At 24.1% G+C, this 12624-nt stretch overlaps 1 protein-coding gene across 2 annotated transcripts in view; it reads right to left on the reverse strand.

The window, feature by feature from the left end:
- LOC100204300 (integrator complex subunit 10) overlaps nt 1–11583 on the reverse strand; it is a 46134-nt gene extending 34551 nt beyond the window's left edge. For both annotated transcript variants that reach the window (XR_010635755.1, XM_065787751.1), the window contains exons 1-5: nt 11361–11583; nt 10998–11065; nt 8676–8779; nt 1230–1286; nt 1043–1125 (exon numbers count right to left, since the gene is read on the reverse strand). Coding sequence is in view for 1 of the 2 variants with exons in the window: in XM_065787751.1 (XP_065643823.1) it covers nt 1043–1125; nt 1230–1286; nt 8676–8779; nt 10998–11065; nt 11361–11501 (453 nt within the window). In the remaining variant the exon portion in view is untranslated. The remainder of the gene's footprint in view (nt 1–1042; nt 1126–1229; nt 1287–8675; nt 8780–10997; nt 11066–11360) is intronic.
- Nucleotides 11584–12624: the final 1041 nt, after the last annotated feature.

Below are 12624 nucleotides of genomic sequence, written 5' to 3' on the forward strand. Positions count from 1 at the left end.
CCATTTATATGTTTTTATTAAGTTTTATTGGTAAAGCATATCTCAGGATGTTCCATTAACTTAATTCAATGCTTTGCCACTGTAATGCTATTTTGAAACTTCAGGACAACTGGGTTTACCAATTGTCTCATTAAAATCGATTGTCTTATCAAATACCAAAATTTTTGGCAAAATGTCTTATTAAAATTTATTTATTCTTAGTCATATCTTATTGAAAAACTGACATTTTAACAATTTTGAAACAAATTTATATCAAAATTTAGTTGTTTCATAATTTTTGAAAAGAAAGAAAAAGCTGATTTCACTTTTAAACATTCCTTTTTTTTATTATTTTATAATCATCCATGAAATGGATGACTATAAAGTTCATATAGTTGGTTCATTTCCTGTTGTAAACACTCCTCATGTTCTTCATCCTGTATAGGTTTATCTAAAAAACTTCATTACCTGAATTTTTATTTAAAAGTGTGATTGTCCTTATTGTTTTAAAGTTATTTATCATATGCAGCAACATAAACCACATGACATATTACACAAACCACATGACATATTACATAAACCACATGACATATTACATAAACCACATGACATATTACATAAACCACATGACATATTACATAAACCACATGACATATTACATAAACCACATGACATATTACATAAACCACATGACATATTACATAAACCACATGACATATTACATAAACCACATGACATACTACATAAACCACATGACATATTACATAAACCACATGACATATTACAAAAGATTAATTCAAAAAATCTAGCACTTTTTTGATTGCGTACAAAAAAAACTTTTTATACATCAACTCAAGTCTGATTTTTAAATTATAAAATTTCTTAGTGCCTCAAGGTGAGCATCAAATATTTAACAATTAATCTATACATTTAAAATCAATATTAAAATATAAAATGCTTTATTTAGAAATTATAAAATTTTAAATGACATTATTAATTACAGTTTAATACATATTATTAATTATAGTTTAATTAAAGTTTTATATAAAAAAAAAATTCATACCCCTTGATCCTTTATTGCCCCTTTAAACCGCTTTAAAACAAGAAGAGATATTCTGCATTTATGGATTAAATCTTCTTGGTGGTCTATTGAAGAATTTAATTAAATATTTCTGATCTATACAATCTCATTTTTCTTCTTTGATTTTATAGTTTTTGATAAAAAAATAATTCTTAAAAAAAACACTTACTGGCATATTTTAACAGGAGCTCTTTTTGGTGATTAACAGGAAGTGAATCAAACATTTCTGAAAATATTTTTAAATAAATGAAGGAAAAATACAGTTTTAATAAAAATAATATTATGTCGTAACTTTACTTGATTGGAAACCCCAACTTGAGTTAAGTTGGGGTTTCCAATCATAACTTTTAAAAGTAAAGTAACAATACAATATTATTTTTATCAAAACTGTATTTTTCCTTCTAGTCATTAGCTTTGCCTAATCAGTTCTCTGTGTGCATGCTATAAATTATTATTATAAATAATTCTGTGTGCATGCTGGAATTTATTATTTCAAATAATTCTCTGTGCGCATGCTAGAAATTATTTTTCTAAATATTGTACTAAGAAGTACTAAAAATACATAAAGACAGCTTAAACTTTTTTTTTTTTTCAGGAATTTAGTTGCTAATATGTTTAACAATTAAAACAGTATTATTATTTAATACATTTAAACTATTATTACATCAATATAAACAACTTTAACCAATAAAATAAAATTAATGTTAAAGTTGACTTTAAGACAACTGAAAAACAGGACTTAAAAACATTATTTAAAAAGACATAACTCATAAAATATATAAGGTAAAACAAAAAAGAAACAGTTTTATTAGAATTAGAAAAAATATATACTATGTATATATACATGTATATATACATATATTTTCCTTGTTTATTATTTTGTAATAATAAATGTCATTATTTAGATTATATAATTTAGTTTATAAATTATGTTATTAAAGTTATAGATTCTATTATTTTTGTTTCATAAATATTTTGTATTACACTGCCATGTATAGTGGTTTTCTTTTGGCCGTGTATAGTGGTTTCTTTTTGTACAATATTTTAATTTTGAAATATAAAGCTTTTCCTGACATATGATATCTATGGAGGTGAATTATGTTTAAAACAAAATTCTGTTTGCTCATAATTAGGAGATTTTTCCAATTCGCCTTATATTTTCTGAGACTAGGAGAATTATCTCATAAAACAACCTCAACCAGCCATCTTTGAGACAATAACATAGAGAAACAACTGTTTTTAGTTCTTTATTTACATTTTTATTTAAATGTGTTGTTTTGCCCAGAGCCATGAAAACCAGAGGAGCCAGGGCTACATACCCAACCACCCACTCAACACTTTTTTTGAACAACTTTAGTAGTCTGTTCACTCAGTATTCAAACAGGTCAAGATGACCTATTGAGGTAGTCATGCAGATGAATTTTGATCATATGAAATTTCCATCCTTGTGAATATCTATAATCAAGATTCTCATACCTTTTGCATTTGAATTATACAGAATATTTCAGAAACTACTCTTGAAAACTTAAAATTTAATCAATCTATTCATTTCGACATTTTTATTATTTAATATGTACTTAATAAAAAATAAAATAAGCCCTACTTGCTTTGAATGCTTAAAGGTGTTGAGACATTTTAGAAATGATATAAGAGTAAACAACGTTAAAAGGATCAACAAAGTTAAGAAATTTTTGCAGTTTAGACCATTGTAGTGCCTCTATTATAGCCATGTCTGGTGATACCAACTGAACATTCTAAGAATGTTCAGTTGGTACGTATGACACCAATTTACATACTAACCTTCATAACTACCATTCCTTCATAATTTTTTTTTTCATAACTTTTCATAATTGTTTTATATTAAAACATCAGTGAATTGAGTGATATTTAAAAAGATGAGACTTTAAAGGGGAGAGGGAGTTATATCAATTATCTATTTATCAGATTTATCTTTCAAAATGCAAGGAACCATTACACTTTTGAGCGCTTAAACCTTTTCCTCAGGTTACCATTCCACTTTGTATTGACTTTATTGTCTGTTATACCTTTGTTCATACCAGCTTGATAAATGTTGCATGGTTCTGAGTTCTCTATTCAATAATTTGACTGTTCCCTCACAATAACATCAATTTTGTTAACAAGCGTTGTAGGTTAGAGGATAAAAATAATTTTTTTTAATATCGCCATTTTTGTTAAAGATAGTGTCTATCAAGACTGTAGGATTGTGAACATAATGTTTAAATGCTTGGATACCTTTCCTACCAAGTTTTTTCCTTATTTCTGTCATAGTGTTCTGTACAGTCTACTCTGGAAGAATTCTTTTTAACATTAAATATAGTCTTAGAAGCTATTTTTACTGTAAAGCTCTACATGAAGACTTTTGCCACCTAAACAAAAAACATTCTTAAAAGCATTCCATGACTTTTTTCTTAGATATAAAAAAGAAGAACTTTTTTAAGGGCAAAATAAAACTGTAATACTAATACAAAAATAACTTTTAACCAACTTTTTTTTTAAAATTTCAGTTATAATTAATATCTTGGTTAAGTTTTATCTTAGAAATAGATCACTCATACTATATATGTACCTGTTGCAATGAGATTTTACATTCCTTTCTAATAAGTTTTTTTAGTACGCCTAACTTATTTTTTTTATATGGAAAAACCAAATGTTGAATAGCTGACTTTTTTGAGCATGAAAAATTCCTTAATAATTCCAATAATCTGAAAATAAAAAGAAAATTTGAAAATAAAAATATTCTTCAGTTGCAACAGTTTTATTAAAATATTCAAATTGCTTTTAGTTTTTACTACCTTGGGGACAAGCAGGAAATTTTCAATTCCTAGGGGACATACTTTGGGGACAAGCAGGAAATTTTCACTTCCTAGGGACAAATGGGACATTTTCCACAATCACTGTCTACAAATGAAATCTTATTTAACTCTCAAAAACCTTTTTGAGAGTTTTTCTTCCTTTGTTCCAAGAATCTTCAACTTTAGAAGAAACTGTCATTTCATTTTTAAACATAATATTTTTTGCCTTCTGTTGTAATACTAGTTACATAAATGTATATAATAATTAATTAAATTGTGTGCATAATTTACATAATTTGCATAATTTACTTTAAAAACATTTAGAATAAAGTAATTATAACTACAATTTAACTCTATTAAGAATAAACAATTATTATTTTTAACTGTAGGTACTTTCAATTATATTTAGAATAAGTTAATTGTATAGTATAGTCATATAAAGTGTAGTCATATAAAGTCTATAAAATAAGAAAATTTACTCTTTTGAATTAAAGATTTGTGCATTATGATTAGTCGTAACCATAACAGTCGTAACAATAAAGTCTATAAAATAAGAAAATTTACTCTTTTGAATTAAAGATTTGTGCATTATGATTAGTCGTAACCAGAAAGCTAGGCATTCATAGAGCTGAAATATCCTTGGTCTTTAAATTATTTCCCAGATTCATTAAGGGTTTGTAACAAAAAACAACAAAAACAGATTATTAGTTTGTTTCAAGAGTAAATCTGATGCCTTCACAAAGTAACTCTGGTGCCTTCTTAGAATGATTCATTTGCCTTCAAAGAGTAATTTCATTGTCTTCACAGAGTGATTTATTTGACTTCGCAGGGTATTTCTATCGCCTTTGCAGAGTGATTCCGCTGCCTTTGCAGATTCATGTTAAACTAAATTTTGCAAATTTTTTTCTTTCATTTGTGGATTTTCTAGATTGAAGATATATAAATATTCTATATAGTTTTAAACTAATAATTATTCACTCCCATATCATTTTTTTCCAAAACTTAGCGCTATGACATTTATGTGTGTTTCCAGGAGCATTCCTATATGCCTAAATAATATCTATAGCAAGTTATTTGTGTACCAACCTTTTAAAATGTCCTGAAGGAATTATATCAATCATTAAAAAAGGGAATAATATCCATTTTTGATAATGTACATAGTAAATTTTTATATAACAATTATAATAAAAGAGAACTGTTTAAAAAAGGCATAAAAATATGTATAAATCTCTCAATAAGGAGCAGATAGAACTTTGTTTTCATCATGGATCATTTCCATATGTTAGAAAAAATTAAAATTTTAGAATTAAGATGTTGTACAACGTAAAAAACACACTTTATACAGTGGTAAATTCATAGTACTTATTTTTTCTAGTATTAATTTTATTTAGTATTAACTTTCCATTAACGATTTAATTAAACTTAATTTTGGTTGCTAATTTGAAATATTTTTCGAAATTACAACAGGCAATTTTTATCTTGAATTATCTACATTATTTATTATTATAATTTTTTTTAATCATTTTTAAATAACGTTTTTGCAAATTATCGTGATGTAAATAGTGCGATATCTATTTCTTAATCTGAAGGAATTGTAAAGACATCTAAAGGTAATCTTAACTATTCCATGTTTCTATTCCATACTTTTTAATACATTTTATATTGTCACATTTGTGTCAATTTTCATTATTATAGTTAAAACTAATATTGAATGCAATAACAAACTCAAGGGCTCAGTAAACAACAAACTCACGGGCTCAGTAAACTAAATAATATGAAGAATTTAGAAAAATGCTTGTAATTGAAGTAAAAAAAAATAGAATGCTAAATTTTCAGAGCGAGAAAAATTTAAGCAATAACGAAGCCACAAACAAATTGTACATCAAATTCAACATTAAATTTCAAATGGCTAAAAAAATTATAGCCATAAAAGTTATGCCCTCCAAAAATAAATTAGGCTTGACATTAAATCATGCACAAAATGGAGCAAAAAAATCTCAGTTACTAAATAAACTTAAACCTCTATGAAGATATAAACTTTACGGTATGCTTTACACTTCTAACTAATATTTAATGTATTGGTAAATATTATTAGAAAGTTACAGAAATGCACTATGTGCTATAGAACCACTGCAATCATTTAAATGCAAAACACACCAAGAATATAAAAATATGTCACTAATAGAAGTTCTAAATCTATTTTATTCAAGTGCTGTTTATAAATGAACAAAATATGAGTGTTTGAAATAAAAGTGTTTAAAACTATAATGAACTTAAACTTAATTCAACACATTTTCAATAAAATGTTTCAGGTTTATTTAGCTGGAGTCTGGAGTCAAGCATTTATTAAATCGTTACATAATTTACAAATTATTGATACTTTAACAAAATAAAAAACAATAAATATATATATATACATATACATATATAAAATATATATATATATATATATATATATATATATATATATATATATATATATATATATATAGATATATATATATATATATATATATATATATATATATATATATATATATATATATATATATATATATGTATATGTATATGTATATATATATATGTATATATATATATATATATATATATATATATATATATATTTAATTATGAAAACATAACATGCATGAAAATATATAACATATATGAAAACAATAAAAATCCTATAATTGAAAACAACCAAAAAGAAAATTTTGGATTTAAAACAAAAAACCCCCACCATTTATTCCCAACCTAGAAAACTTTGAAAACAATTTATTACACTTGATTAAAACAATAAAATTTCGAAATATTAACAATGATTTCCAAAAGGAACTCAAATTAGACATTAATAATATAAAATCAAACACCAATATTTTAGTTTTTGCTGATAAAACAAACAACATATACCAAATTGCCCCAGATAATCACTATAAATTACTGCGCGATAATATTTCTAATAATTATGCAAAAGCCCGGAAAAACTCAGAAAATTCAATTAATTTAGAAGGCCAAAACATTACTAAAACAATTAATTTAGAAGCTAGAATTGAATCAGTCACACTAGCACAAGCGTTTATCACACTTTATAACAATTTATAAATTGGTTTTCTAAAATTAGTAACCAAAATGTTATATAAAACAATAGAATTTGGAAAAATCTATGCTGAAATTACAGGGTCACTCTAATTAAATTAATTAATTAATTTGTCTAATTAAACATTGTAGAAAAACCTTACTCTATTTTAATAATGAGATGTGGAAGAAAAAAACCACGCACAAGTGCTTTGATGTAACAATGGGAAGTTTTGACAGAGCAGAAATTTGCAAACTTGTATATATTTTAAATTCACTAGCTAAAATAGTTCATTTTAATCAATTATGTATTGTATTGTGATGATGGTTTAATTATAATGCAAAAAAAATCAGGGCCTCAACTTGACAAAATCAAAAAAAATATTAAACAAATATTGAAAAAACATTGGCTTCCAAATTGAAATTAACATTATTCTAAAAATTGTGAATTTTCTTGATGTCACATTTAGCCTCTCGGAAAATATAAGCCTTATAAGCCTTATATAAAAAGCCTTTATCTTATTAGCCTTATATAAAACAAATATTGGAAAAGCATTCTAAAATTAGTTGACATACATTTCCCTCACTCTAATAAATTGCACAAAATTTTTAACAGAAACACTATTAAGGTAAGCTGTACGAAAAATACTGAAAGAATTATAAAAGGCCATAATTTTGCATTGATTAATAATAATGAAATTCCCAAAGAAAAAAATACTGAAAATTGTAACTGCAAGCAAAAAACTGACTGCCCTATGAACGGCAATGAATAACATTTACTTTTTATTTTACTTAATTTTTTAATAAGTCATTATTAGATGAAATTAATAAAAATACTAATGCTTATGAAGACCATTTTTTTAGGTAATCTATGTATATATTTTTAGTATGCATATATATAACAAAACAACATTTTTAAATTTGGCACATTAGGTCCCAAATATTTCTGTTTTTTGGCATATAAAAAAATATATTAAATCATTGTTCATGCAATGTTGTATGCAATATTGTATTTTTTTCCAAATCATCTTCGATCTATTTTTCTGTAAAAAAAATTGTTAATAAATCAAAGATTTAAAAAGCTATTTAACATCATAGTACCATAGTGCCAATATTTTGAGATTGATTTCACTGATGTTTCCTTGATATTTCTGACCCACTACCTAGTTTTTCTGATTTAATTTTAGGTTAGGAAAACTCAACTTCTAAAAATATTCTTTTTGAAAAATGCTATTCAATTGAAAATTTAAAAATATTAGTACAAAACACATTGAAAGTATCAAAAGAAGTTCATAAAAATTTCTGTTTAATAAAATTTTATATTATGTGTATGATATATGTACTGACATAAGTTATCTAAGATTGATGGAGAGCCATTTTTCCAGATTTCTTCCTGATTTTTCCAAAATTCAACTAAATTTCCCTAATTATTTTCTGATTTTTTTGCAGACATCTGAATTCCCTGACTTTTCCATATTTTCCCTGATCTGGCAGACACCCTTTAGTAGGTTTGAAACTTTTCTTGAATAATATTTTAGACTTGAATAAAACAATTCTTCTAAACTTGGCATATCAAGTCTTGAATATTTAGTTGTGTTTTTAGTGCATAAAAGACTATTCAATACAACAGATTCATCAACAGGTACTTAAGGCTTCAATATTATACAAATAATTTCAAGATGTTATACAATATCTCTAACATAAAGCAACCTTCTAATTATACATACCTTTGAGAAATTTATTTTCAGGATGTGTCTTATTAACATCTTGTGAGTGAAAAATTCTGGATAACTCCTCCCACAACACGGGCTCTTTTGAAAACATAGTCAACCTTTAAGCAGACAAAAAATAGATGAAACATAACATCAAAATTAATAATTTAAGGAAAGCTTAAATCAATTATTTGTTACATTCAAAGTCTAATATTAAAAATTTGCAAACCAAAACGATAAAGATCAATTGTTTTGTTTATTCAATTAAACAAATAAATAAAAATAACAATAGTAATAAATAAAATAGAAATAAATAAACTGGTACAAGCATGTACACTCGCCAGTCCCTAAAAAAAATCGGTTTATGTGTGCACACTCAGCTATACCAATCCGTAAAATATTGGTTAATATACGTACATTCAGTGTCCCAATTTTAAAATAATTCTGGCAATAAATGTATACTTAAATGCATGTAAAAAAAGGAGAAAGGAAAAAAAAACAAAATAATAAAATTAAAAAACAGCATAAAATAAAAAAACATCAATAACAAATAAAAAAACCAATTCAATAAAGTTGTTTTATTGTTGTTTTTTTTTGTTTGTTTTTTCAAAAATAATTAATTCCTTTTCTCAAATATTTTTGCTGATTTTTTTCTTTATGTACTAAATTTGTAAACTTAAAGGGGCATAGCATTTTTCAAAAGGTTTGAATTGAAAAAAAATCAATTTTTGAAAAATACATTTATAATAAAATCATTTTCAAAAATATACTTATCATAGAAACTATTGGTGTTTCTTTTACATAGATACTAAAACTTACATTTATTTTAGATTAAATATATGTTTAATTCTTAGTGTTTAAATTAGTTTAAATATATGTTTAATTCTTAGTGTTATAACTATTGATTATGCTTTTTAAGTCAGTCTCGTTGCAGTTAAACTATATATATAGTATACTTAACAAGTTTAAATATATATACAAATTGAAATGGATCTAAATGACAAAATGGGAAAATTCAAAGTAACCAACACTCTCAAAAAGTTATTCAACTTGTAAGCTTTACTTAAAGCTCTGGAGTTATAATTAAAGGTAAATTGTTTTAAATAAACTTTAAACTGTTTTAAATAAATAATTTAAACCAATTGGAATCGGTTTAAATTATTCTGGACTTGGAAAAAAAATTCAAAAAAAGTAGTAAAGGGTTATCTATCTATGAAACTGTTCCCCTGTGACAGAAAAAAGTTACAGGAATATTGGTTCCACTTATCAAGTTCTAATCAATTAGAACATTAAAAAAATTAGATTTATTTTTCATCTTAACAAGTAGAATAATAAATTATGACTAAAAGTTAATATTATAAAATTTTAAAGTTTGTCAATCTTTGTAGCTTTGCAAGATGAAAATGTTTCCATGGCAAAACTCAGAATCAAAATGAGTCTTTCAATTCAACAATTTGAAATCAAGTTCCAAAAGATACATTTGTGAAACTAGTACAGTGGAAAGCTCCTGTATATGATGCAGTTATTCATTTTAATATTGGAAATTAAGCTACTTTAAAAGTATATAACAAAATCCAGATGGAGAGAGGAACCGCTTCACTGAGTTAGGTTGCAAAGATAGAAATTGAACATAAGATTTTTACCATTTTATCTTTTTATCCATTCTTAGGAAGAAAAGACTTTTGAAATATGACTTTTAACAAATAAAATACTTTTAATAAAACTAATTTAATTTTAATTATATTCTTTAGTGCAGTACTTAAAGGTTCAAGACAAATATAATTATTGTTAAAAATAGAATTTCCACAACTTTTTAAAACCTTTTTTTTCCTGAGATATTGATATTTTACTAACGTGCCCCTTGAGTTTTTCTCGAAAATCTCAAAAATACAGATTCTAGAGTTAAAGCTTATTAATATACTTCATATTTAATTATTATTAACTATACTTAATTAATAACTAATTACTTAACAATTAATTACTTAATTCAAATTTAATTGCTTGATAACTAATTACTCAATTAAAATTTAATTACTTAATAATTAATTACTAAATTAATATTTATTATTAATTATACTTTTTCTTTAATTAATAACTAATTACTTAATTAACAATTAACTATCTAATTAAAAATAAAATAATAGCTATTTACTAAATTAATAATTAACTACTTAATAAATACTTATTTAATAATTACTAAATTTCTTAATTATTAATTATACTTCATAATTAGTTTAGAAACACACATTTCTGGCAATCAGTTTGTCAGATTAATTTCATAAAAATAATTTATTTAGATGTAAAACTAAGTTTAATCACAAAAAGTAAAAACAATACATGTCATAAAACAATTTTCCACAAACATGAACATTTCCTGCTTCTCTTTCCATCAGAAATTCTTCATACTAATTTAAAAAGTTAAAAATTATAAATAAAATTTAAAGTAAGAAAAACTGCTTTAGGTATATTTGACTTTTTAACTATTCTTGAGTTTGTTAACCTGAAACATAAAACTATTTTAAAAAAGCTGCTTTAAGAAGAAATCAGGTGAAAAAGATATTACTGGAGACTTGGTTGGGGTAAATATAGTCCTGGTTTTTTTATTGTAAATTTGACTCAATAAACTTCTAATAAATTAAATATAAATTTAATCAAATAGCTTTTAAGCGGTTGAAAATGTTTTTATTTTGTTTACATAACCTGAATAGAAAAATCAGCAGGAAATAATGTTTTAGCAGTAAGTAACCACGCTTTAGCAGCAAATGTATCTTTTTCAATGACGCATTGTTGTGCAGCATTTACGAGCCATGATGCAGATGCATTAGTTTTTCCTTTAACCATTTAAGACTACCAAAATATATCTTTAAAATATATCAAACACATAGCTTAAATATTACAAACATTTAAAAGAGTATAAAGCCATTCAATGAAATAAAAAATAAAAATAAAAAACACAAAGACTATAGAGTCATACATTGAAAAAAAATAAAACTATGTGTTTTGGTTTTGTATATAAATTATGTATAAAACAAATAATTTAAACAAAATGAATTATTTATAGAATAAAACTATGCGCAAGAAAAAAAATTAAAGTATACACAAATAATTATATTATGATTTGTCGGGGAGAAACTTTAATCCAAATAAAAATATGTATTACTTCAACAGATTTGAAAAATTTACATAAAATTTAAATCTTTATTAAAATAAATTAAAATAAATACATCATAGAGAAAACTCTTCAAATAGAAACACTGCCAAACACAATCAGGTTTCATTTCTTAATTAAGAGTTATAAAATATTTAGTCAGTATTTATAGACATAATATGCCATAAACAATGATACATAACTCATAAAAACATAGTATAAACCTCATAATAGTATGTTCATATTTCTAGTATATTATAAACGACTGATTAAATATAATATATAGCATAAACACAAATTAGTGATAAAAACAAGACTCATGTTTCTCTCATTTCAAATTCAACAGTGCACAAAATATTAAAGTACCAGGAGAATTTCATAAACAAAATCTAATACAAAGTTTACTATTTTATTAAGTTATTTTATGAACACATTACTTTAGATGAATGTAAACAAAAAAAGCTTTAATATCATTAGACTAATCTGCACTAAAGTCTATTAAAAGATAAACAAGTTATAAACAATTTTTTTTGTATTAAAACAACATCTCTAAATAATAAGCGCTTTGTTCTATAAAACTAGATGTAGTATGCAGTAACTATACTGCTTTGATCAGTAAAGATAAATTACTTAAAGTAATTACTTAGAGTAAAATTAGAAAAATGCTAAAAAACACAAAATTAATAGTAATAATGTTATTAATAATAACAATAAAAACAACAGTAACAATTGTAAAAAAATAGTAATAATAATAATAATAATGATGATAATAATAATAATAATAATAATAATAATAATAATAATAATAATAATAAT

Source organism: Hydra vulgaris, chromosome 01 (assembly GCF_038396675.1).
Source record: "Hydra vulgaris chromosome 01, alternate assembly HydraT2T_AEP".
NCBI lineage: Eukaryota > Metazoa > Cnidaria > Hydrozoa > Anthoathecata > Hydridae > Hydra > Hydra vulgaris.